This window comes from Halichoerus grypus, chromosome 4 (genome assembly GCF_964656455.1).
Source record: "Halichoerus grypus chromosome 4, mHalGry1.hap1.1, whole genome shotgun sequence".
In the NCBI taxonomy this organism is placed as follows: Eukaryota; Metazoa; Chordata; class Mammalia; order Carnivora; family Phocidae; genus Halichoerus; species Halichoerus grypus.
The window spans coordinates 106,635,260-106,660,897 of record NC_135715.1 but is presented as its reverse complement, the minus strand read 5'-3'; the positions used below and the strand labels follow the sequence as shown (position 1 = coordinate 106,660,897).

General features: G+C 35.4%; 1 protein-coding gene across 2 annotated transcripts in view; it reads left to right on the top strand.

The window, feature by feature from the left end:
* The window catches only part of LRP1B (LDL receptor related protein 1B), a 1,832,840-nt gene that overhangs the window by 1,570,243 nt on the left and 236,959 nt on the right, over positions 1–25,638 (top strand). For both annotated transcript variants that reach the window (XR_013447098.1, XM_078070743.1), the window contains exons 54-58: positions 966–1,106; positions 2,247–2,434; positions 15,096–15,279; positions 19,761–19,846; positions 25,447–25,569. Coding sequence is in view for 1 of the 2 variants with exons in the window: in XM_078070743.1 (XP_077926869.1) it covers positions 966–1,106; positions 2,247–2,434; positions 15,096–15,279; positions 19,761–19,846; positions 25,447–25,569 (722 nt within the window). In the remaining variant the exon portion in view is untranslated. The remainder of the gene's footprint in view (positions 1–965; positions 1,107–2,246; positions 2,435–15,095; positions 15,280–19,760; positions 19,847–25,446; positions 25,570–25,638) is intronic.

Here is a 25,638-nt window from a genome sequence, read left to right as displayed (position 1 = left end):
GCTGGGAGAGACTTGAATGTAATGTACCTATTGACTGAGGAGAATGAACTAGTGAAGGGAGGGAGGAAGAAAGACCAGGGAAATTGGAGGTATTTTAGAACACTGTAGTTTTGCCATTCAGTACGATAAACATCTCAATTATATAATCATTGTTGAATTATTTTTCCATTGGAATTTTGTTTATTTGTTAATAAACATACAGATCTTATTCCCTCTCTTCAAAAGTAGAATATTTACCAGAAAGTTTCTAATAGAAATGATAGTTTTTATTGTTAACAAACTTAGGAAAAATTCAATCTAAAACTCGTAATAGTCAAGATCAAATCAGTTTTACTTACAAACAGGCATAGATATGATCATTAAAAATTGACAGGTTGATACTGTGATTTGAATAAAGCTTTTTAATGCCCCTAAGTATCAATATATAGGATAATTACAATAGTTTTGTGCTTATTGCTTTATAAACTACCTTTTTTTTTTTCATTTTAACAATGTCTTTACACTTTCAATGCTGCTTCCCAAACATAAACATGGCATTATGGCTTCCGAGAATTATCATTATAACTTGGAATCACTTCATCCATATGTTCTGGTACTACACCTAACCAAGCTTAGTCTTGAAAAAAAATTAATAGCTTTATTCTTGTTTTCCATTCAAAAGGAAATCTTTAGGATATAGATAATAGGTGAACAGAGATAGTATCCTTGGGTATTGCATTTTTGTTTCCTAGCCTAGAAACAATAAGATTGCCTTGTTTTTGATTTTATTTCCTGGCTCTTAATCCTACTTCTCAACCACAAATATCTCTTGCAAGTATGACCACTGTCCCAAAAAGGGACAAATAAGAAACATTTCCCATAGGAGACATGGGTAACTCCCATGGTTAACTAGGTATAGTGTACATTAGGGAATGCAGATTTAATATTTGTTATATGAATTAGAATGTTTATTTCTTTGTTTCTAGGATACCGAAAGTGTAATGCCGAAGAATTTAGTTGTGCTGATGGACGATGTCTTTTAAATACTCAATGGCAATGTGATGGAGACTTTGACTGCGCTGATCATTCGGATGAAGCACCTTTAAACCCAAAGTGCAGAAGTGCAGGTACAGAAAATATATAATATTATAATTATTCCCAAATTTGCTTTTCAATGGCAAAACTGTGACTCTGATTTTCACTTCAGTCTAGTATGATATTCATTGAAAAGAAATGCAAATAATTAAGCGTGTGATGTTTCAAGTGATACCATGCAGGATCCTAGTAATCAACTCTGTTTTGCAGCTAGTTTTAGAAATTTAAATCTGTACTAAAATATGAAGATTTGGGGCAGTGAACCTAATGAATCCATCACATTGACCCCTTCAAAAAAAGTCATTTTTTTCTTAATACATGATTTTATGTGAAAATAATTTCCTTGTATGGACTTATTTGAAAACTCAAACAAAATAAGTTGAGATTTACTGAGGGAAAGTCTGCATTAGTGATACTTAGGCAAAATGAAGTAAATTGCATATCATTTGAACAAAAATATATACAGAGCCAAACCTGGTCTATTTATCATTTCACTATTTCAAAGACTGAATACATAGTCATATATTTCAGGTAAACACAGTTACTTTTTTCTCATGTACTTTACATGCTAATAGGCTTTCTTTTATCATGTATGATAATGAGTAATGTTCAAATCATCAGGTTATGAGTACCTGCAAAACCCAAACTCCTTTTCCATAGCTATTTTTAGAACAACTATTATTCACCGCAAATGTCCTTTTTATGCCCTGACTTAAAAATGTCAGTGTTGTATTTCCAAGAAGAAAAAGAATTTAGGAATATCTACCTATTCTAGATTCTTAATTTTTAGTGACATATAATTTCTCAGAGACCTATGGCTTGAGGGAAATGTCAAACTATCATTATACTTTTGAATTAATTCTTCACAATATAGGTGAAGACAGAAATATTCCATTAATTTTACTATAGATGCTTATTTTGATTGCTAATTTTCATGACAAAGAAAGATTGTCAGTAAGTATTGAACATGAAAGTGCAGTTTGCCCTTGATTTTTTTTTATTTTGTGTATAAAATACTACACTATAGAGGATTTTATATATTTATATATTATTTTATATATTTATGATAATTTTTGAGATAAGTTTATCATATTTGTGAATGTTTTCAGCAATTGTAGTATAAAACAATGGCATGCCCTTTATGTTCCATTTGTTTTATTTTCTTTTTCCAGAACAGTCATGCAACAGTTCATTTTTTATGTGCAAAAATGGCAGGTGCATTCCCAGGGGAGGACTTTGTGACAATAAGGATGACTGTGGTGATGGCTCAGATGAGAGAAACTGCCATATAAATGAATGTTTGAGTAAGAAAATCAGTGGATGTTCTCAAGATTGTCAGGACCTTCCAGTCAGTTACAAGGTTGGTACTCATCAAAAATAGTAAATCACATGATATATTGGAATTTGAGGTAATGAATACCATTCAATCTAATATAGCTATAAAACCTAAAATGCCTTATAATATTGTTAGGTAAAACTATTTAAATGAAGAGAGTCTATATAAGCAATTCATGATAATAATGAGGTATAAAAATTGTAAAAATATGCTCAGAAAGACAAAAATGTCAACGTGTTCTTCAATATATGCTGAACATAAAGGAAGAAAAAAAAAGCAAGGGAAGACCAGGGTTTAGGGAGATACTGCTATGTTAATAGCACATAAATATGTATGCAACTCTTAAGTTCCCATTTCTTCCCTCATTCTTCCTCCCATCTTTGAAGGGAAATGGGCTAATCATTTATTTACCACAACACTGGATAATACAATATTATTCATATAAACAGGAAGAAAAAAAATAGAATGCATGAATTATTAGGACTGAGTGCAGGTACACTAAAAATAAATCATGACCAATATCCTAACTGGTTTTTGTTAGTACCATTTCCTGAAGAGCGTGATTCACTGACAAAATTGATTGACAGGAATAGCTTTTGAAAACATTTCTGTTTCTTTCATGTTGGAATGGAGGATGCAAATGAGCATAATATTAAAATTAAAGCTGTACATTAGGTTAAAACTGGTTCTGTAAGTGTGGGAAAATCTCAGGAAAAGCAATTCATTTGAAAGTCAGTGTTTTTAACTGAGCAATAGCTCTGTATGAATCAGAAATAGGACAGGCTCCTACAAAACACAGAGACAGTCTAATGCCAGTTAAGACCATTACAGAGGATAGATTTTATTCTACTGAGTTCTGCACTGGGCAAAACATACCTGGGATACTATGCGCATTAATGGGCATGGCATTTTAAGAGGAACCTTGACAAATTGTAGTGTATACAAATTTATACATCCAGAACCATAAGGAGTCTGGAACACACAGCATTGGAAGAAATTTTGCCTGGAGCAAAGATATATTAGCTATATTCAAATATATGAAATACTGGATTAGGGAACGGACCTAGTCTGAGTTGTTTCCAAGGTTGGAATTACGAGTTGGGAAACAGATTCTGTTCAATATGAGGAAAAGTGTTCTAAAGTACTATCTTTACATTGGAATGAGCTGCCTCATTTCTCACTACTAAAGGGGTTAAATTGTAGCTAAATGTCTTTTATTATTATTATTATTATGTTCAGTTAGCCAACATGTAGTATACCATTAGTTTTTGATGTAGCGTTCAACAGCTAAATCTCTTTCTTTAAAGCATGCTAGAGAAAATATTTGTGTATTGCAGAGATGTACTTTTTTTCCTGCCAACTTTGACATTCTATGACAAGCCAGTTCTATCTAATGGTAAATTTAGCCAAACAACCACTTTGCCATTTCTGCATTTCTGGTATTATGATTAATTTAACTACATTGATAGGATTTTATTGTATATAAATATAACCAGCGAACTACAATAATCATTTACCCCTGTGCAAAAACAGAGATGAAAAATGAAACACTAAGAAAGCTAGCTTTGTTTAAAAAAATTAGTCCAAATACTGTATTAAGAAGACTTGGTTAAATTTACAGACTTAAAACACACATGTACTCACAAGTGTTGTATTGTAGGTAAAATGAAACAAGACAACTGAGCCAAAATAACTCTAAATGCGATGAATATGTATCAAATAATTAATTTTGGCAGTAAATATTTTGAAACCCAATGAAGCAGAAAAAATATTACCAGTGACTTAGGCACAATCAATATAGATGTGTTTCCTGAAAAATTAGGGAATGTTTCATAGAATTATTACAGATAATCAGTTAAAATTTCAAATCACAGTTTAGAAATGTTCTTTAGTTCTGTCTATAATATATACGTCCCATATTCCTATATAAAATCTATATATCATAGAATCTATATCTACCTATCTAAAAACAGTAATTTCAAAGTAGATCTCCTTGTGCTTATCCTTCATGTATTTAAATCTGTCACAACAATGTTGGTGAAATCTAAAAATTATAGAATATAAGATGGTCATTTTTTTGACATAACATTCAGAATGAAGCTTAATATTTTTTAGAGAGAGACACAGCGAGAGGGGGAACACAAGCTGGGGGAGTGGGAGAGGGAGAAGCAGGCTTCCCACGAGCAGGAAGCCCAATGCGGGGCTCGATCCCAGGACCCTGGGACCATGACCTGAGCTGAAGGCAGACGCTTAACGACTGAACCACCCAGGTGCCCCAAGTTTAATATTTTTTAAATGCCTGGATATGAGGTGCCTGGGTGGTTCAGTCGGTTAAGCGTCCAACTCTTGATTTTAGCTCAGGTCATGATCTCAGGGAACTGGGATGGAACCCCACATTGGGCTCTGTGCTCAGGGGGGGACTGCTCAAGGTTTCTCTCTCCCTCTCCCTCTGCTCCTCCCCCCATTCACTCTCTAAAATAAATAAATAGATCTTTAAAAAAATAAAAATGAAAAAATAAAATAGAATGCCTGCATATAAGAGTTACTTAGTGCTCAGAAATGCCATGTTTAGAAAACCACTATGGTAGAAATAGGTATCAACCAGAACACCATGTTAAATCTATTTTAATTACTTTATAAGACATATCATACAGAAATATTTATTAATAATTTTTTAAAAATTAGTATTTTCACCTTGACTTCTCAGAAGGAGTCATAGAATGAAGTGAGAATTCTAGTTAAGATAGACAACATATTTAATCATTCAGAAAGTCTATGTGTATACCTGACAGAATTGCTATGAATAGTGTTCTTGAATATTGTACACATGTCAAAACTAATGAATAAAATAAAACATCTTTTGGGGAAACAAGAGCAATATAAAAATTCAAGCAACTAAGACTAGAATCATAAATGAGAGATTTAAATAAAGTTTCAAAGCAAATATTTTACATATTGTGCTGAGATTTTATACACACACACACTTATTTTTATATTCATGATAATTTGTTGATAAGAAATTGAGTAAAAAGCCTTCTATACAACAAAAGGCTTCTATATTTTTTGGGGGAAAAAGTCAGTTTATGAGTTTCTCTCTTCCAGTGAACGGGGAAAACCATCCAGTAACCTATTTCTCATGACAATATCTGTAGAACATTACAAGAAATCCTCCTCCAAAATCTGCAATAAAATGAAAATTGCTTACAAAAGCAAAATTTAGATCTTATGGACTGTGAACAATTCGCATGTTTGTTATAAAACAAATACAATGTATCTAACTATTCAAAAGGGAGTAATAACATTTCCTAAAAGCAAGGATCTTATTTTGATGGGAAGTAAAATTTACCATGTAAAAATAAGTGTACTTCTGGGAGAGAAATAAGTTTTAATGTATATATTAGAAATAGAATAATATTTGCCAAATATCACTTAAAATCTGCAAGGAAACTTCTCTGAATGTAATAGGAAAAGTTTGAGTAGCTATATTTCTTTCTGGTAGCTGTATGATCCTCTATAAAAATTAATACAAATCAGGAAAATTTGAAGTCATTCTCAATGTTGAGAAAAATTAAGATGGTATTGAATATATATGAATCTCCTTTCATAAAAATTGTTTTTCTTTGTAAATGAAGGTGAAAAATTTTTAAACTTATTTTCTATTAAATATAGATGAATCTCTCCTTTTTTATCTTTGAAGATGCAAATAACTATTAGTTTCTTCCATTCAATTTATAAAACTTAGACTAGTAGAATTTCCCATTGATACCATTGGGTTATTTGCGAGCAAAAATGTTTTTGGGGGAGGGGGGAAAGATGGCGGAGGAGTAGGGGACCCTATTTCAACTGGTCCCCGGAATTGAGCTGGATATCTACCAGACCACTCTGAGCACCCACGAAACCAGCCTGAGATGTAAGAAGATCTGGATCTCTACAAACAGAATATCGCAGGCGGTTGGTTTTGAGGTAGGAAGCGGAGAGCCGTGATCCTGCGGGCAGATATCGGAGGATAAACGGCAGCGGGAGGGTGCCTGGCCGTGGGGATCCTACACCGCCGGTGAGTGACAGCCTCGCGCGCTGCGGACGGGGCACAGACTCGCAGACCGGTAGCATCGGGAAAGGACTTTAGGGCAGCCCCCAGGGTGGAAAACCAGACCGTCGGGGTCGCGCGCACGCAAACGGCAGCCACCCGGACAGAAACCCGGAGCGACGGTCGCACGCACGCGAACTGCAGCTCGGAGTCGGAAACCCGGTGTGCCTGGGTGCCGCGGGTGAACTGCAACCCCTGGGGTGGAATGTCCAAGCGGCTGAGTCACGCGCATGCGAACTGCAGTCCCCGGGACAGAACCCCAAGCGGTGGAGTTGCGCGCACATGCGCGCGTGCGCGCGAACTGGGAGCGTCTGGCAGTTTTAGAAGCACAAAGGGCAGAGATGTGCCCGACCTGGAGGCAGGACTGGGAGCACTGCGGAGGGGCGCACAACCCAGGACGCTGCAATTTATAGCAGCACGGACAGAAACGGAGACAGTGTGGCCTGGAGAGCTCACTGAAGAACAGACTGAGGTCTCTCTGCTCTGAGGCAGAGGGTTGGAAACGGTCTCTTCTGCTCTGACTCGCAGAAGAGACGCGGAAAGCCCCCAGGGAAAGGCGCCAGAGAACAAAAGCCCCAAAGACTGATTCCCACTGAGCCCATCCCCCACCACAGGGGAGCAGGGCAACTCCCCCCAAACAGGGTTGCCTGAGTAACAGCGTGGCAGGCCCCTCGCCCAGAAGACAGGCTGGGAGAACAAGAGGCCAGCAACCCTAAGGTCCCAAGAAAACAGGTGCATCTTGCTTGGGTTCTGGTCAATAATTTGGACTCTATACATTCCCTCAAATACCCATCAACAGAATGACTAGGAAGAGGAGCCCCCAAAACAGAAAAGACTCAGAGATTATGACTTATGCTGCAGATTTACAAATGGATGCAGATATAACCAAGATGTCGGAAATGGAATTCAGGCTAGTAATTGTGAAGACAATGGCTAGAATGGAGAAATCAATTAATGGCAACATAGAGTCTCTAAGGGCAGAAATAAAAGGTGAATTGGCAGAACTTAAAAATGCTATCAATGAGATCCAATCCAATCTAGATAATCTAACAGCTAGGGTAACTGAGACAGAAGAGAGAATAAGTGATCTGGAAGACAATATAATAGATAAAAAGGGAAAAGAGGAGGCCAGGGAAAAACAACTCAGAATCCATGAAAATAGAATCAGAGAAATAAGTGACACCATGAGGCGTTCCAATGTCAGAATAATTGGAATCCCGGAGGGAGTGGAGAGAGAGAGAGGGCTAGAAGATGTATTTGAGCAAATCCTAGCTGAGAACTTCCCTAATCTGGGGAATGAAACAAACATTCGAGTCCTGGAGGCAGAGAGGACCCCTCCCAAGATCAAGGAAAACAGGCCAACACCCTGGCATGTAATAGTAAAACTTGCAAATCTTAGAACCAAGGAAACCATCTTAAGGGCAGTTAGGGGGAAGAGATTCCTTATGTACAGAGGGAGGAACATCAGAATAATGTCAGACCTATCCACAGAGACCTGGCAAGCCAGAAAGGCCTGACAAGACATATTCAGGGGACTAAATGAGAAGAACATGCAGCCAAGAATACTTTAGCCGGCAAGGCTGTCATTTAGAATGGATGGAGAGATGCAGAGCTTCCACGACCGGCAGAAGTTGAAAGAATATGTGACCACTAAGCCGGCCCTGCAAGAAATATTAAGGGGGGTTCTATAAAAGGAGAAAGACCCCAAGAGTGATCTACAACAGAAATTTACAGGGACAATCTATAAAAACAATGTCTTCACAGGCAACATGATGACAATTAATTCATATCTTTCAATAATCACTCTCAACGTGAATGGCCTAAACGCTCCCATAAAACAGCACAGGGTTGCAGATTGGATAAAAAGACAGGACCCATCCATATGCTGTCTACAAGAGACTCATTTTGAACCTAAAGATACATCCAGACTGAAAGTGAAGGGATGGAGATCTATCTTCCATGCCCTAGTGGACCTCGAAAGAAAGCTGGGGTAGCAATTCTTATATCAGACAAATTAGATTTTAAACTAAAGTCTGTAATAAGAGACACAGAAGGACACTATATTATTCTTAAAGGGTCTATCCAACAAGAAGATCTAACAATTGTAAATATCTATGCCCCCAACAAGGGAGCAGCCATCTACATAAGCCAACTATTAACCAAAATAAAGAGTCATATTGATAACAATATGTTAATTGTAGGAGACCTCAATAATCCACTCTCAGCAATGGACAGATCATCTAAGCAGAAAATCAACAAGGAAACAAGAGCTTTGAATGATACATTGGACCAGATGGACCTCATAGATATTTACAGAACATTCCACCCTAAAACAGCAGAATACTCATTCTTCTCGAGCACACATGGAACTTTCTCCAAAATAGACCATATATGGGTCACAAATCAGGTCTCAACCGATACCAAAAAATTGAGATTATTCCTTGCATATTCTCAGACCACAATGCTCTAAAACTGGAACTCAATCACAAGAAAAAATTTAGCAGAAATTCAAACACTTGGAAGCTAAAGACCACTCTGCTCAAGAATGTTTGGGTCAGGGGCGCCTGGGTGGCTCAGTCGTTAAGCGTCTGCCTTCGGCTCAGGTCATGATCCCAGGGTGCTGGGATCGAGCCCCGCATCGGGCTCCCTGCTCCACGGGAAGCCTGCTTCTCCCTCTCCCACTCCCCCTGCTTGTGTTCCCTCTCTCGCTGTGTCTCTCTCTGTCAAATAAATAAATAAAATCTTTAAAAAAAAAAAAAAAAAAAGAATGTTTGGGTCAACCAAGAAATCAAAGAAGAACTTAAACAATTCATGGAAATCAATGAGAACAAAAACACATCGGTCCAAAACCTATGGGATACTGCAAAGGCGATCCTAAGGGGGAAATACATCGCCATCCAAGCCTCACTCAAAAAAGTAGAAAAATCCCAAATTCACCAACTAACTCTATACCTTAAAGAACTAGAGAAAAAGCAACAAACGACGCCTAAGCCACGCATTAGAAGAGAAATAATTAAAATTAGAGCAGAAATCAATGAATTAGAAACCAGAAACACAGTAGATCAGATCAACGAAACTAGAAGTTGGTTCTTTGAAAGAATTAATAAGATTGATAAACCACTGGCCAGACTTATCCAAAAGAAAAGAGAAAGGACCCAAATTAATGAAATTATGAATGAAAGGGGAGAGATCACGACTAACACCAAGGAAATAGAAACAATTATTAGAAATTATTATCAACAACTATATGCCAATAAACTGAGCAATCTGGATGAAATGGAGGCCCTCCTGGAAACTATAAGCTGCCAAGACTGAAACAGGAAGAAATTGACAACCTGAATAGGCCAATAACCAGTAACGAGATTGAAGCAGTGATCAAAAACCTCCCAAAAAGCAAGAGTGCAGGGCCTGATGGATTCCCTGGGGAATTCTACCAAACATTCAAAGAAGAGATAATACCTATTCTACTGAAGCTGTTTCAAAAAATAGAAACAGAAGGAAAACTTCCAAACTCATTCTATGAGGCCAGCATTACCTTAATCCCCAAACCAGGCAAAGACCCCATCAAAAAGGAGAATTTCAGACCGATATCCCTGATGAATATGGATTCCAAAATCCTCAACAAAATCCTAGCTAATAGGATCCAACAATACATTAAAAGGATCATCTACCACGACCAAGTGGGATTTATCCCCGGGATGCAAGGGTGGTTCAACATTCGCAAATCAATCAATGTGATAGAACACATTAATAAGAGGAGGGAGAAGAACCATATGGTCCTCTCAATTGATGCAGAAAAAGCATTTGACAAAATACAACATCCTTTCCTGATTAAAACTCTCCAGAGTATAGAGAAAGAGGGAACATTCCTCAAGCTCATAAAATCCGTCTATGAAAAACCCACAGCGAATATCATCCTCAATGGGGAAAAGCTGAGAGCCTTTCCCTTAAGATCAGGAACACGTCAAGGGTGCCCACTCTCACCACTGTTGTTCAACATAGTACTAGAAGTCCTAGCAACAGCAATCAGACAACAAAAAATAAAAGGTACTCAAATTGGCAGAGAAGAAGTCAAACTCTCTCTTTTCGCAGATGACATGATGCTTTATGTGGAAAACCCAAAAGACTCCACCCCCAAATTACTAGAACTCATGCAGCAATTCAGTAATGTGGCAGGATACAAAATCAATGCACAGAAATCAGTTGCTTTCTTATACACTAACAACGCAACTGTAGAAAGAGAAATTAAAGAAACGATTCAATTTACAATAGCACCAAAAACCATAAGATACCTCGGAATAAACCTAACCAAAGAGGTAAAGGATCTATACTCTAGGAACTACAAAACACTCATGAAAGAAATTGAAGAAGACACAAAAAGATGGAAAAAGATTCCATGCTCATGGATCGGAAGAATAAACATTGTTAAAATGTCTATGCTACCCAGAGCAATCTATACCTTCAATGCCATCCCAATCAAAATTCCAATGACATTTTTCAAAGTGGTGGAACAAACAATCCTAAAATTTGTATGGAATCAGAAAAGACCCCAAATCGCCAAGGAGATTTTGAAAAAGAAAAACAAAGCTGGGGGCATCACGTTGCCCGATTTCAAGCTATATTACAAAGCTATGATCACCAAGACAGCATGGTACTGGCACAAAAACAGACATACAGACCAATGGAACAGAATAGAGAACCCAGATATGGACCCTCAACTCTATGGTCAAATAATCTTTGACAAAGCAGGAAAAAACATGCAATGGAAAAAAGACAGTCTCTTCAATAAATGGTGCTGGGAAAATTGGACAGCCACATGCAGAAGAATGAAACTCGACCATTCTCTAACACCATTCACAAAGATAAACTCAAAGTGGATGAAAGACCTCAATGTGAGACAGGAATCCATCAAAATCCTAGAGGAGAACATAGGCAGTAACCTCTTTGACATCGGCCACAGCAACTTCTTTCAAGATACATCTCCAAAAGCTAGTGAAACAAAAGCAAAAATGAACTTTTGGGACTTCATCAAGATAAAAAGCTTCTGCACAGCAAAGGAAACAGTCAACAAAACAAAGAGGCAACCCACAGAATGGGAGAAGATATTTGCAAATGGCACTGCAGATAAAGGGCTGGTATCCAAGATCTATAAAGAACTTCTCAAACTCAACACCCAAAAAACAAATAATCAAGTCAAAAAGTGGGCAGAAGATATGAAAAGACACTTCTCTGAAGAAGACATACAAATGGCTAACAGGCACATGAAAAAATGTTCATCATCATTAGCCATCAGGGAAATCCAAATCAAAACCACACTGAGATACCACCTTACACCAGTTAGAATGGCAAAAATGGACAGGCAAAGAAACAACAAATGTTGGAGAGGTTGTGGAGAAAGGGGAACCCTCTTACACTGTTGGTGGGAATGCAAGTTGGTACAGCCACTTTGGAAAACAGTGTGGAGGTTCCTCAAAAATTTAAAAATAGAGCTACCCTATGACCCAGCAATTGCACTCCTGGGTAGTTATCCAAAAGACACAGATGTAGTGAAAAGAAGGGTCATATGCACCCCAATGTTCATAGCAGCAATGTCCACAATAGCCAAACTGTGGAAAGAGCCGAGATGCCCTTCAACAGATGAATGGATAAAGAAGATGTGGTCCATATATACAAAGGAATATTACTCAGCCATCAGAAAAGATGAATACCGAACTTTTACATCAACATGGATGGGACTGGAGAAGATTACGCTAAGTGAAATAAGTCAAGCAGAGAAAGTCAATTATCATACGGTTTCACTTATTTGTGGAACATAAGGAATAACATGGAGGATATTTGGAGAAGGAAGGGAAAAATGGGCAGGGGGAATTGGAGGGAGAGATGAACCATGAGAGACTATGGACTCTGAGAAACAAACAGGGTTTTAGAGGGGAGGGGGGAGGGGGTATTGGTTAGCGCAGTGATGGGTATTAAGGAGGGCACGTACTGCATGGAGCACTGGGTGTTATACGAAAACAAGGGATCGTGGATCACTACATCAAAAACTAATGATGTATTGTATGGTGACTAACATAACATAATAAAATTAAAAAAAATAAAAATAAATAAATAAACTGAAAAAAAAATGTTTTTGTAAAACAAGGTTAGGAGTGCCTGAGTGGCTCAGTTGGTTGAGCATCTGCCTTTTCGGCTCAGGGTCCTAGGATCAAGCCCTATTATCAGGCTCCCTGCTCAGCGGGGAGTCTGCTTCTCCCTCTTACCCTTGCTTGTGCAAGCTCTCTCTCTCTCAAATAAATACATAAAATCTTTAAAAAATAAAACAAGGTTAATGGATTGGTGGAAATTATCTTTTAAAAAATCTCTTTCAATAAACAATTTTTTAAAAAGTTACTGATAACGTTAAACATACTAATTTCATTTGTTTATAGAAATGTATATTACACTTAGTAACTTTTACCAATTTTACTTTAAGAAATTGATTTTCCATAAATGTATTTTTATCTAAGCTGTCTCTTTGATTTAATAGTTCTATAAGCCTGACATTAGCCATTCAAAGTGATTTTCAGAAATCCCATTAAAACTGGGACACTGTTTATTTCCTTTTATAATATTCTTTGAGAGGAATTCAGTACATTCTATGAAAATTCCTTTCACTTGTCCTAAAGTGCCCCTTGATTTCAGCACGGTCCTATGTCAGACTATGGCTCTCTGGTTTCCCAACCCCATAGCCACATGGTCTATTTTCCAGTGCTTTTCACTGATAACTTTTTGTATCCTGTCATTTTCTCACTTTTTTTTTTTTTTTTTTATTTGAGAGAGAGAGAATGAGAGAGCAAGCACATGAGAGGGGGGAGGGTTAGAGGGAGCCCGATGCGGGACTCGATCCAGGGACTCCAGGATCATGACCTGAGCCGAAGGCAGTCGCTTAACCAACTGAGCCACCCGGGCGCCCTTTCTCACTTTCTTTTAAAAAAATTATTTCTTTTAAAAATTGGGGTAAAATATACCTGACATAAAATTTACCACTTTAACCATTTTTAAGTGTACACTTAGGTGACATTAAGCATCTCACTTTCTTTTGCCATAGCAAAGCACCAATTGCCTTGACTTCCTAAATCAGGTAGCAAGATGAGTGTTCTCAAAGAAAGTAAGAGTTGTATGAGGAGAGTATAGGAAATCAAGCTGTGGCTTTTGCTTTCATTTGCTGGCTTGCTAGTGGGTACGAGGGATTAAAAAACAAAACAAAACAGCATGTAATTGCTGAGGATTATTAGCTAATTATTGATGTAAATTATTAATGATGAAAGTGCTAAGAGCTTAAAGAGATCCATTCCTGGTAAAAGAACTTAATAAAAGGTATTTAATTCTCCTTAGAGCCCTTTCAGGTGAAAATGATGCTGCCTGTCCCCCAAATAATGAATGCTTTTTTTGGTACTTAAAAAACTCAGTTGTTTGCTGACTATTTAATAATATGCACATATATCTCTAATATTTTTCCCAATAGATACAAAGCTCTGCCATCACTTTTACCTTCAGATAAGTGACTGAGGTTATTAAATGTGTGCTCTGAGTAACTCTTGAATACTAGTTACTCTTAACAATGTAGGGTTTCTTTTTAACACACTGTCTTACTCAATATTTGCACATTCCTTTATTCAAAGAGTGCTAAATAGTGTTTGTAAAGGTTAATATGATTGTAATCATTTGGCCAGTTATAGGTTCATTTTGTGTAATTACAATTCTCATATGCTCCTTGGCAGGAACTGTGTATAGACCTGAAAGGCAGTGACTGATCACAGGATCACAGTATGCCATTTTTTTAGGACTGCAAAGACATATATGATGTGACGTTGTATTCAGAATTTACATGAAAGTTTGTAATATTGCATATCATCATCAGAGGTTCGTATAGTACATGATAGAGATGCTAAAGGAAAGATCTGACAATACAGGTTGATTATAGTGGGGAAATTGTTACTATTATTTTATTTCTCCAGACAACATCAACATGGTTTATGGAATCAGACCCAGTCAACAAATACGAATTGAGCCTTAGTGTATGTTACAGACAGTCTCAGCTCTCTGACTGGCTTTATCCAGGCAACTTCATCTTTGTGCCTCTAGGTTTCTCATCAGTTAACTAAAAATAATAATACCTACATCATAGATTTCTGTAAGGCTCTGATAAAATAACATATGCAACAAGTTTTGTGATCTTCAAAGCTCCACTTAATGGTTAATTGTTATGACTGCTAAAGTCCTCTAAAAAGACAATGTAATGTGATAGAAAAAGAACAAAACAAGTTGGCTAGTGTTGTGGTCATTGTCATGCTATTGCCACATGGCTTTGATGATGTCAGTTAACCTTTATAATTTTGCCAACCTCAGATGATCAAAGGAAGATACTTGGGAGAGTTATTTTTTTAGCTTTAGCTTTACTTAATATACGTGATTCTTATTACTATCACTGGAGACAAAAAGACTTGCCATTATCTATTCTTACATGATTTTCTTTCTTGAATCATGCTAAAGGGATATCCAATAGGAAAAGACAGTGACAATGATATGAATTGATTATGCTTGTTTTTCATTCTTTAGTGCAAATGCTGGCCTGGATTCCAACTGAAGGATGATGGTAAAACGTGTGTAGACATTGATGAATGCTCCTTGGGATTTCCGTGTAGCCAGCAATGCATCAATACATATGGGACCTACAAGTGCCTCTGTACAGATGGCTATGAAATACAACCTGATAACCCAAATGGCTGCAAATCACTCTCAGGTATCGAACTGAACTTGTCCACCGATCCAACCTCAGTTACACGTATGGATTCTGAGTTTTATAGCCATTCTTACTGAATTCACTCCTCCTTGCTGTTTCTAAGAAATCAAAATTCTTCCCTACTTACCTTGATATAGGAATCTGTCCCTCTAATTTTGTGTGCTCTCCACAAACTGTTCTGTTTGTAATAAGATTGCATTATGGTCTTGTGAATTATTAAGTGCTTTCTAGATTTTGAGAGTGCTCAGAAATAAAAAGAACTATTTCTAGCAGTTTTTCCTGCTGCATCATAGGTTCTTAGGAGCAGGTTTGGCCAAGACAATTAAAGAGCCTATTGTGACTGGGTTATAATAGTTTTTCCTTCTCCCCTACCCCATACGCACTCATATATGCATGCCAAGGAGAAGAGGTCAATAATGATAATGGTAATGATGATGACAACGGCAATAAATCAGCTATACAGGACTATTTGAATTCTTCCAGTGATTCAGCAAACATTATTAAACTTCTGTTTGTTCCAAGTAGCATGTTTGATTCTGTAGATTAGAAAATTCAGTAGAACATGGACCATAATTTTAAAAATACTGTAATTCATTAGGGGAGAAAATTGCACATATTAAAATAATACAAAGCAATATATAATAAATAATGACTGTTTAAATGAGCAAAAACTGGTACATAATATGTCTCTTACCCCTTTACTTTGAGTATAGTGAATCCAATGAACATTGCTAGTTTCTTATATATATGCATGTCATATATACATGACAACATTTAAAACATTAGATATTTTATTTATTTACATAAAATAAATACCAGTGACAGATATTCTTAAAATTAGTTTTTGACTGGTTAAACCTTTGCACATTATGGAGAAAAAAAATAGGCCTTTCAAATTTTTTATTTCATTTTAGCTTATTCTTGGAATATTCACCACTGAATCAATTTGTGTATTATTTGGAGCCTGTTTTTTTTTTTTTTTTTTTAATTTTACCAACCTACTTGCTACATCATGCATTCAGTGACATAAGATAAGAGAGAGAAAATCTCAAAACCAGTCAATGTTTTTATTACTCTAAGCTTTTTGCTAAGGTTGGTATAAAGGAGATAAATGCTAATGATTACAATTTTGGTCTTATTATATCATGTATCCATGCTGTAGTTGTTTCTCATTAACAGTAATTATTAGAAACTAATAATAATTTTAATACAAAAACAAAGTGTTCCTGAAACATCAATCTTTTGCTAAAGAGAGGATAGATTTTTTCCAACTTTACTGAGATATAGTTGACATAAACTATGTAACTTTATTTTTAAAATTTTAAATAACTGTGTAACTTTAAAGTGTATAATGTGTTGATTTGATACACTTATACTGCAATAAGATTGCCACCATAGTGTTAGGAACACCTCCATCACTTCACCTAATTACCATTTCTTTTTTCTGGCAAAAACATTTAAGCTCTACTCTACTCTCTTAGCAACTTTCAAGTATATAGTATTATTATCTATAATCACCATGCTGTGCCTTTTATTCTCAGAACTAAGTTGTCCTCTAACTGGAAGTTTGTACTCTTTAACCAGTATCTCCCCATTTCCCTTACCCCTCATACCTGGTAACCACCATTCTACTGTCTGTTTCTATGAGTTTGCCTTTTTCGAGATTCTACGTATAAGTGATCTCACATAGTATTTGTTTTTCTCTGACTTATTTCACTTGGTGTAATGTCCTCAAGGACCAACCATGTTGTTGTAAATGGCAGGATTTTATTCTTTGTCATGACTGAAAAATATTCCATATTGTGTGTGTGTATGTATAATATTACATATGTATGTGATAAAATATATAATATATACTATATTTAACATACATATACATTACATACTATATAATATACGTATGTGTAAATACAAATATATAAGTGAATACATGTGTTTGAATACAGATATCTATACATATAAATATATATTTACATCTATGTATATCCATGTCACATCCTCTTTATTCATCTGTTGATGGACACTTAGGTTGTTTCCATGTCTTGACTGTTGTGAATAATGCTGCCATAAACATGGGAGTGCAGATGTATCTTTGATACTCTGTTTTCATTTCCTTTGGATAAATATCCAGAAGCGAGATTGTCGGTTCATATGTTAGTTCTATTTTTAACTTTTTTAGAATCTCCATACTGTTTTCCATAGTGTATTTACATTCCTACCAACAATGAACAAAGGTTCCCTTTTCTCACATCCTTGCCAACACTTGTTATCTCAGGTCTTTTTGATGATAGTCATTCTAATAGGTATAAGGTGATATCTCATTGTGGTTTTAATTTGCGTCTCCCTGATGATTACTGATGTTGAGCATCTTTTCATGTACTTGTTGGCCGTTTGTATGTCTTCTTTGGAAAAATGTCTACTCAGTTCCTCTGCTGATTTTTATTTATTTGTTTATTTATTTATTTAGTCATAGAGAGGGGGGAGGGTTGGGGAGAGAGGGAGAGAGAGAATCTTAAGCAGACTCCATGCCCAGCACAGAGATCTATCTCACAACCCTGAGATCATGACCTGAGCCAAAATCAAGAGTCAGACGCTTAACTGACTGAGCCACCCAGGAGGCCCTCCTCTGCCCATTTTTAAATCAATTTTATTTTGTTACTGATTTGTATGAATTCTATATATTTCCAATATTAACCCTAATATTAACACCTTATCAGATACATAATTTACAAATATTTTCTCCCATTCCATAGGTTGCCTTCTAATTATGTTGTTTCTTTTGCTGTGCAGAAGCTTTTTAGTTTGGTATAGTTCTGCTTATTTTTGCCTTTATTACTTGTGTTTTTTTATGTTATATCTAAAACAATCATTACCAAGACCTTAATGGAGACTTTTCTAAATGTTTTCTTCTACGAGTTTTAGAATTTCAGGTATTACATTAAGCTGTAAAGAACATAACTGCCTAAGTATTAAGGTAGACCATGACTGACTAATTTCATATTTATAAATATAGTTGACAAGAGATGGCAAGGTACCTTCAACTGCAGAGCCACCTCTCTTTAGTAAGGTTCTGAGTCTCAGTTTAGCGTCAACACGAACACTGAATGATTGGTTGGGGGTGCTGCACTTGCTCATGGAAGGAGATGATCAGCATGTGTGGCACACATTTCTAATCCCTGACATAAAGTATGCTAATATATAATATAACACCTATGTATTATATATTTACTGTGAAACTAAAAGATAAGAAGAGGAAAATAATAATTTTTAACATAAGCAATAACTCTGTAACAATAAATGATTTATAATTAAATCCACATTAAATTACATAAAGTGACTACCTTTTTCATTGCTTTTTTCTTTTTTTTTCTAATTTCTACTGACATTAAATTTGTTTATCAGGTAACTAAGTATATGACTTCATCTTAGAAACAAAGCTCTTTAAAAAAAGAGTTTGAACAAAACTTGTAACAACCAAGAATGTGGTCAATTTGAATTTAAATTATTCAGATACATATTCAAATAAATGTGCTATGCAAAACTTTCTGAATATTTTTTATTTACAAATCCAGTTTGTGGGGCACCTGGGTGATGCACTCAGTTAAGCATCTGACTCTTGGTTTTGGCTCAGATTTTCATCTCAAGGTCCTTAGATCGAGCCCCCTGTCAGGCTTCACCCTCAGTGAAGACTCTCTCTCCTTCTCTCTCTCTCTAAAATAATTAAATAAATCTTTAAAAAAATAAAAATAAAAGTCCATTTTGGTTCCAAAAAAATTCTGAAGAGAAAACCAATCTAAAGCTTTAGAGGATCTTCATATATTTGGAGCATGGTCAGATTCTTCTTCTTATTTTTCCTAGATTCTAGAACAAATGAGATACTACAACATATTAGACAAACTATAAGAAGGAAATAAAGACCATTAACAACAATGAAAGGATTAAAAAAGCCAGATTATGAGGAAAGATGAAATTAATAAACAAAATTTATAGAACCTGGAGTTCCAAAATTATTTAAGAAAAGTCTCCGGGTAGATAAAAGATAGATATGTAGGCAGTGATACTCCTGATTTTCACCAAAGTCATTCTGGCAGCATAAGACTGTTATTTGGTTTTCAAGAAAGAATTTTCTGATTATATGTATTAGCTAAGATAGGTGTAGTTTATTCTTTCCTGAAACTCATTTAAAAATATCAGATTATGATAGCAGATATTTTCCACCAATTCCAAATAAATTAGATAATCTGCTGTTCATGAAAACTGAGGGAAAGAGAGGGATGCATTTAGAATTATCTAGATTTCCCATACTGCCTGGGTATCTGCTGCCTTTTCATTTTATTATCAATTGAAATGCTCAGTGTGAATTTTTTAACCATTAATCTACCAGAGGGCAATGCATTTAAATTTATAATGCTGTTGAAACCAAGCAAAGTTGAAAACCGTACATATAAAATTCTAATTATGTTTTTTGTCTTGGTATTTAGATGAAGAACCTTTTCTAATTCTTGCTGATCATCATGAAATAAGGAAAATTAGCACTGATGGCTCCAACTATACACTTTTGAAACAGGTATGACATTGTCTTGATGATTTCATACTTAATATGGGTACTCCAGATATGCATGAGAACTATAGAAATATCTCACAACTAGAATTTATGAAGCACTTACTCCTGGACACATGCATGTATATATATAAGATTACCATAAATTTTATTTTGTTTGAATTGTCCGGGTGATGTTCCCAACATGTCACATCACATCATATCTAAGAAAGTAAAAAAAAAAAAAAAAAAAAAAAAGTAAGGTATAATTAATGGAGGGGAAAAACTGTCTCAAGAAAAGGTAGATTAGAGAAAGCATAAAATTATCTTTTAAAGTATTTCTTATATTACCCAAATTGGTTTTTCCCCCTTGGGATTTAAAAATTAATGCTTTTTGAAGAATTTTAAGTTTCTGTTTATAGAACTAGAAAATAAAACAGGAATGGTAATCTCTAGCCTTTAAAATTTAGAATGAGCAAGTGAGCAAAAGTGTAATGGTAATCCAGCCATGGTTCAAAGGTTGTGAGGCACATATTTTCAATCCTACCCTCTTCATCCCTCAACGTGTCCACTTCAAGAGAATCTGGGTTGTTCCATTTTGATGTTTAAGTTCTATTGTCAGAGTTTGCTTATATCTGTTATTTGAGATAAAAAGGTATGATTTGCACTTAATGACAGGATAGAAAACTGAATTGCTCACCTCAACTTTTTATTTTTCCCAGTCTGCAGTGAAAATAGCATAAAATCAAGTCATTAAAATGACAGTGATTACTACATGGACTAGAGAAATCGCATGCATTTAGGTATAGCATAGTTTTAGTTGTCAGGAGAAATAGCTTCTTTGGGAAGATTCAGTTGGTATCTGTTCTCCTACAAATGTCTTTTTGCACCAAACCGTATAATAGTAACATAAATATGTGAAAGCACAGTCTAGAACAAGTGTGCCAAAAATAAGGACATTTCTTGTTCTTGTAGTATGTTTGTGCCAGCATTAGGCATAGGCTTAGAAGGCCATTCATGTGATGATTTTTCAGCAGCATAAAGAATACCTACTTAACTAAAACTATTTTTGCCACCTACTGATGGATTCCTCCATTGCCATTGTCAGTTTCATTCATTTTTCTTAAGAATTTAGTTTCATTTTAAGTGTAAATATTCATTAGCAACGGGGATACTGACTGTCCCTGACAGATTTTTCAGTTTTCCTCTAAGTCACAGATTGAAAATGAAAAGTTCCCATGAAAATCCAGATTTCAGGCTATTCCTGAAAAAAAAAAAAAATAGGAAGGTACAGCACTGTTGGGCTCACATCCTTGAACGCCCACAATCCAAACTGTGTAGCAGTTGACACTTTGACATAGAGGTCAACGCTCTCAGATTCACTGGAGTCCTCAGACTTCCCGTGTGCTCACCACACATGCACTTGTTCATGAGTGTCTGTGAGGTTTAGATTCTTGCTCTTGAGATTAGAGTGTGCCACCAACATTCACTGTATCATTAGAGAGAGGCATCTCTTATTGTGAACCCTGGAGAGATTGGGAAAAAATGTAAAATATTTTCATGTTGTTTATAAAAACTAAGCAGAAATTGATTTAAAATATAAGAATTAGACCATTATCTCTTTAAGAGATGAATAATATAAGAATAATAATGAGTAATAGTATGAGAGAAATAACTCCAGGGAAAAAGTTTTAGCATATATAAATGTGAAAAATGTTTGCGGCCCAAATGGTTTTCTACATTATTTAACTTAATTCTTTTTTTCTGTGTAGTCTAATTTTAAGCTTATAAATAAAGTTACAAAATTTTGAAAATTGTCTTTTTCTTTTGGAGTAGGTCTCCATACCCTCTCTAGGCCTCTCTATACCTTCAAAGTTGAATGTGCCAGCCATTGATTTCCTCGTATGGTATCTGGAAAAGGGACATGCTTATTTTCTCTTTACTAGGTTGTATTTGTTTATTTGTTTAGCATTTCTTCCTTTTAGACTCTGCTATCAGAAAGGGAGAAAGTTCTCTCTTTAGGACACTCTGTGTATAAGCTCAGTTGGACTAATAACTAAAATAGCAACAATATTTATTGACTTCGTGAAGACCATAACAGAGCTTCAGTGACATCTCCTTGCTTTATTTTCCAACTCTGTGACTCAGGACATTTCTGCTGATATCCCTTTTGTTGTTTTCATGGCTAATATATTATCAGAGATTGTTCTTAATGGAGGAAAATGATTTTTTCCTGTATGCATCATTTAAGTCTATTTCATATATCCAGACTGCTTTAATGCACACGTTCAGATAGCACTTCTTTCCTGGTATCATTTTCGACTACTACCAATCACTAGTACCTAAGTGGGGGATGACTTTCAGATAGTTTTCTTAGTGTAGTGTTTATGAAAATGAAGAGGGAGTGAGAAAAAAGAGGAAGCTCATGAGGACTGTGAACATCTGTGTCATTGGAAAGCATTTATTAATGTGACCAGTGAGTAAGGAAATAGACACCCAAAAAACTAGACACAACCCTTACATCCAGTTTTGCCTGCAGTCTGTTTGGAATATATCATTTCTGTCAGGGAAGATATTTTTAACTACATTTCATTATCGCATTATAGGAATTTTCAAGGAGTTCTAGGCAGAGAAACAGTTGTTTTTTTTTTTTTTTTCTCAGAGATTTCTGTCTACATGTGCAGAATGAAGTAAAAAACGGAAGTAATTATCTCCCCATATTTTCTCTGAGTCAAAATAAGTGAAAAGACATCCTCGCCTTAAACTTGGGAGGAATCTTTTTGTGTAGGCGGTTAGGAAGAACAATTTACCATAATATCTTGAATTTTATTCTCTTTGTTGAAGTCTGTACAATCTCATGAAGCATTACAGTGAAAAAGTATAACAACTGGTAGATTATTCTTTGCCCTATGTATTCTAAAACAGAGTGGTAGCTATGCCAGCTGTAACTTAAATTCTTACACCACATGCATAAAGAAAATGTACTTTAATAACATGCACTTGGGAAGTGAAATGCATTAATCAAGTATTAATTTTATGAATTTAGGTGCATTAATCAAGTGGCTTTCCAATGTTACCCAATTCAGTCCTAGCAGTGCCTTTTATTCCAGTAAAATTGCATAGAGAAACAAAACACAATTTCCTAAATTAATCATCTTGAACCAAAGGGTGCAAATCTTCAGCTATAGAAATGAAAGAAACAAATAGGATTTTGATGAAACCAATTTTCAGCTCTAAAACCACTGGGATGACTTTAGTGTTTAGACATTATTTTGACCATGCCCTTGGCTGTTTTAATGTTCCTTGAATATGATTCTGCAAAGAGAGAATTGCAAAGTTTTCTGTGGGGATTAAGGGTAAAGTTGTAGAAAAATGACCAGCTTGGTTAGATAGAAATGTCAGGATTCAGAGCTTCCGTTCCTCTGCATTTATAGCTTTAATTTATTATAGTTGAATTGCTAAATTTGGAATTGGATTTTCATTATCTAAATTGATTATTGTAAAGAAAGGAATCAGGTAATTCTGCCATGATTGGGTAAATCTTTCCTAAAGTTAGTGACAAGATTCTCTCCAGCTTTTCTCTATAAAGCTCTAATTCATCCATCTGAATTACAGGCCATCACAGAACCCTAACACATTTACCTTACTCCTCTGCTGTTAAAAGCATTTGAACAGAAAGGATATTACAAACTACTATTGGAGTGAATTTATTAAACTCTCTACAGAACTTGGACTATACTCAATTTGTATTTTAAAACTTTGATTGATTTTGCATAGACAGTTTCCTAGATATGTATGATGAAGTACATTTAGTTAAGGAGTCCTCCAGTTTTTAGCTTGTGAATGAATATTTAACAAATCTTTTGAATCTGTGACTGATTTTTTTAAGCATTTATGGTCATTATTTTTGATTAGTAATGTCAGTAAGAAGTATACTTGTGTTTATTCATCTGGGTGTAGTGAGGAATTTACACACAGTCGTGTTTACTTATGTCTCTTATTTATGACCAATGGCAGGCAGTTCCAAGGGGTCAGGCTATTTCAGGTTAACTTAATAGTCTGGGGCTGAGAAAAGAGATTGCTCACATTAAGCCAACTAAAAACATAAGATTTGAACCTATGATTTTAATGCATCACCATTAGAATTTAGCCCTGCTGAGAGAAGAAAAAAAAACAGTATTTGCCAGAACCTTCTTTGAATTGCTTCTATAACTAGGCCATCCTTAGTCTTCTAGATCATTGGAAAGAAATAAAAAAGGAACAGTAATAATTTAGCCTCATCCTGAGTCTTATAAAAGAGTTTATAAATCTAATGCAGAGTCATTCTATCTAATTTTAAATTTGGGGAATAGATCTGGAAACTGAACCCAGGTGTGGTAATTATCATCCTTCCTTTCCCTCCCCCTCTAACCAAACAAAACAGCCGATTTCCCTGAAGGTGCTAATCCTTACCCATAGGACTATAGCTACTCATAAATGACCCCCAAAACAATTTGAGACTTATTACAATTTTAGGTTAAATATAGATATAAGCAAGTTTACAACAGATATAAAGATATGGCGACGATCTCTTAGGGCTTTGCCAAATGTCTATAGTGTCAATTATTTTTTAATACATAAAATTTATATATTGATAAATTATCCAATCCTTAAAATGAGTTAACACAATTAAAATCCTAATCCAAGTTTTGTTAGTCCATTGGGGTAGTAAATCTATGAGTCCTAATGAAAGGTCAGAATTAAATTAACCCCTCAGCAATCATTTGAACAATTTAGCACTTAAAAAGATTCCCAGATCCTGATGTACAATTCTTAAATCAAATCTGTCAAAACACATACCTATCAAACCAAAGAACTGTGGTATTCAGAAACATATCAGTTGGATTCATGTTCAGTTCTGTTACCCTCTAAAAAAAGACATGAGTCTGAAGGCAGGCATTTCCTCATGTTTCCTTGTGGAATAAAAAGATGTTGCCCACCGAGTTCCTCATTGGTCAAATACTCACCTAAGATTATAAATTTTAAATTCTAATATGGCACTATTTTGGCTGGAGGGCCCTTGGAAGCAAGAAGAAACAAAACAAGGCAGCTCATTTATGTTGTTGAGGCAAGTGATTTTGGCCAAAGTAGATTCTATACCTTCTTTTCTGACTTTCATCAGATGGCTATCCAGGGCTTATCTTCAATCTTCAGGGATCTCCAGCCTTTCCAATTTAGACATATGCTCTTTTCTGGTTACTCTACAGAACAGATAATAATGACAGTAAATTTGTACTTTTTAACATTAACCTAAAGTGAGAGTCTTTCACTTTATCTCCCTAAAAGCAGATTTTTTTTTCACCCACGATACTGGCTATTTACTTACATCTTTATCTATAAGCAGTCCAAAATTTTTGTGACCAACATGGAAAAATATTTTCAAATAAATTATGCAACATCTTAGGTGTATGGTATAGAGAAAATGTAAACATCAAATGCTTTTAAAAGAATTGGTCACAAATGCTCTTCATTGTAATAACTATAACTATTTAGGTTCAAAAGGAGATAGTGATTCTTATGAATTCCCAAAACATTTTAAAATAATTTCTATTAACTCTGATTCATACTTTTCCTTTTTTTATTTTTAGGGATTAAACAATGTTATTGCTATAGATTTTGATTACAGAGAAGAATTCATCTATTGGATTGATTCTAGCCGACCCAATGGCAGCCGCATAAATAGAATGTGTTTAAATGGAAGTGATATTAAGGTAACTACCTGTTACAATGATGGGATTATTGGATATTTTATTGGTATAGCTGACTTGAATAGAAAATGT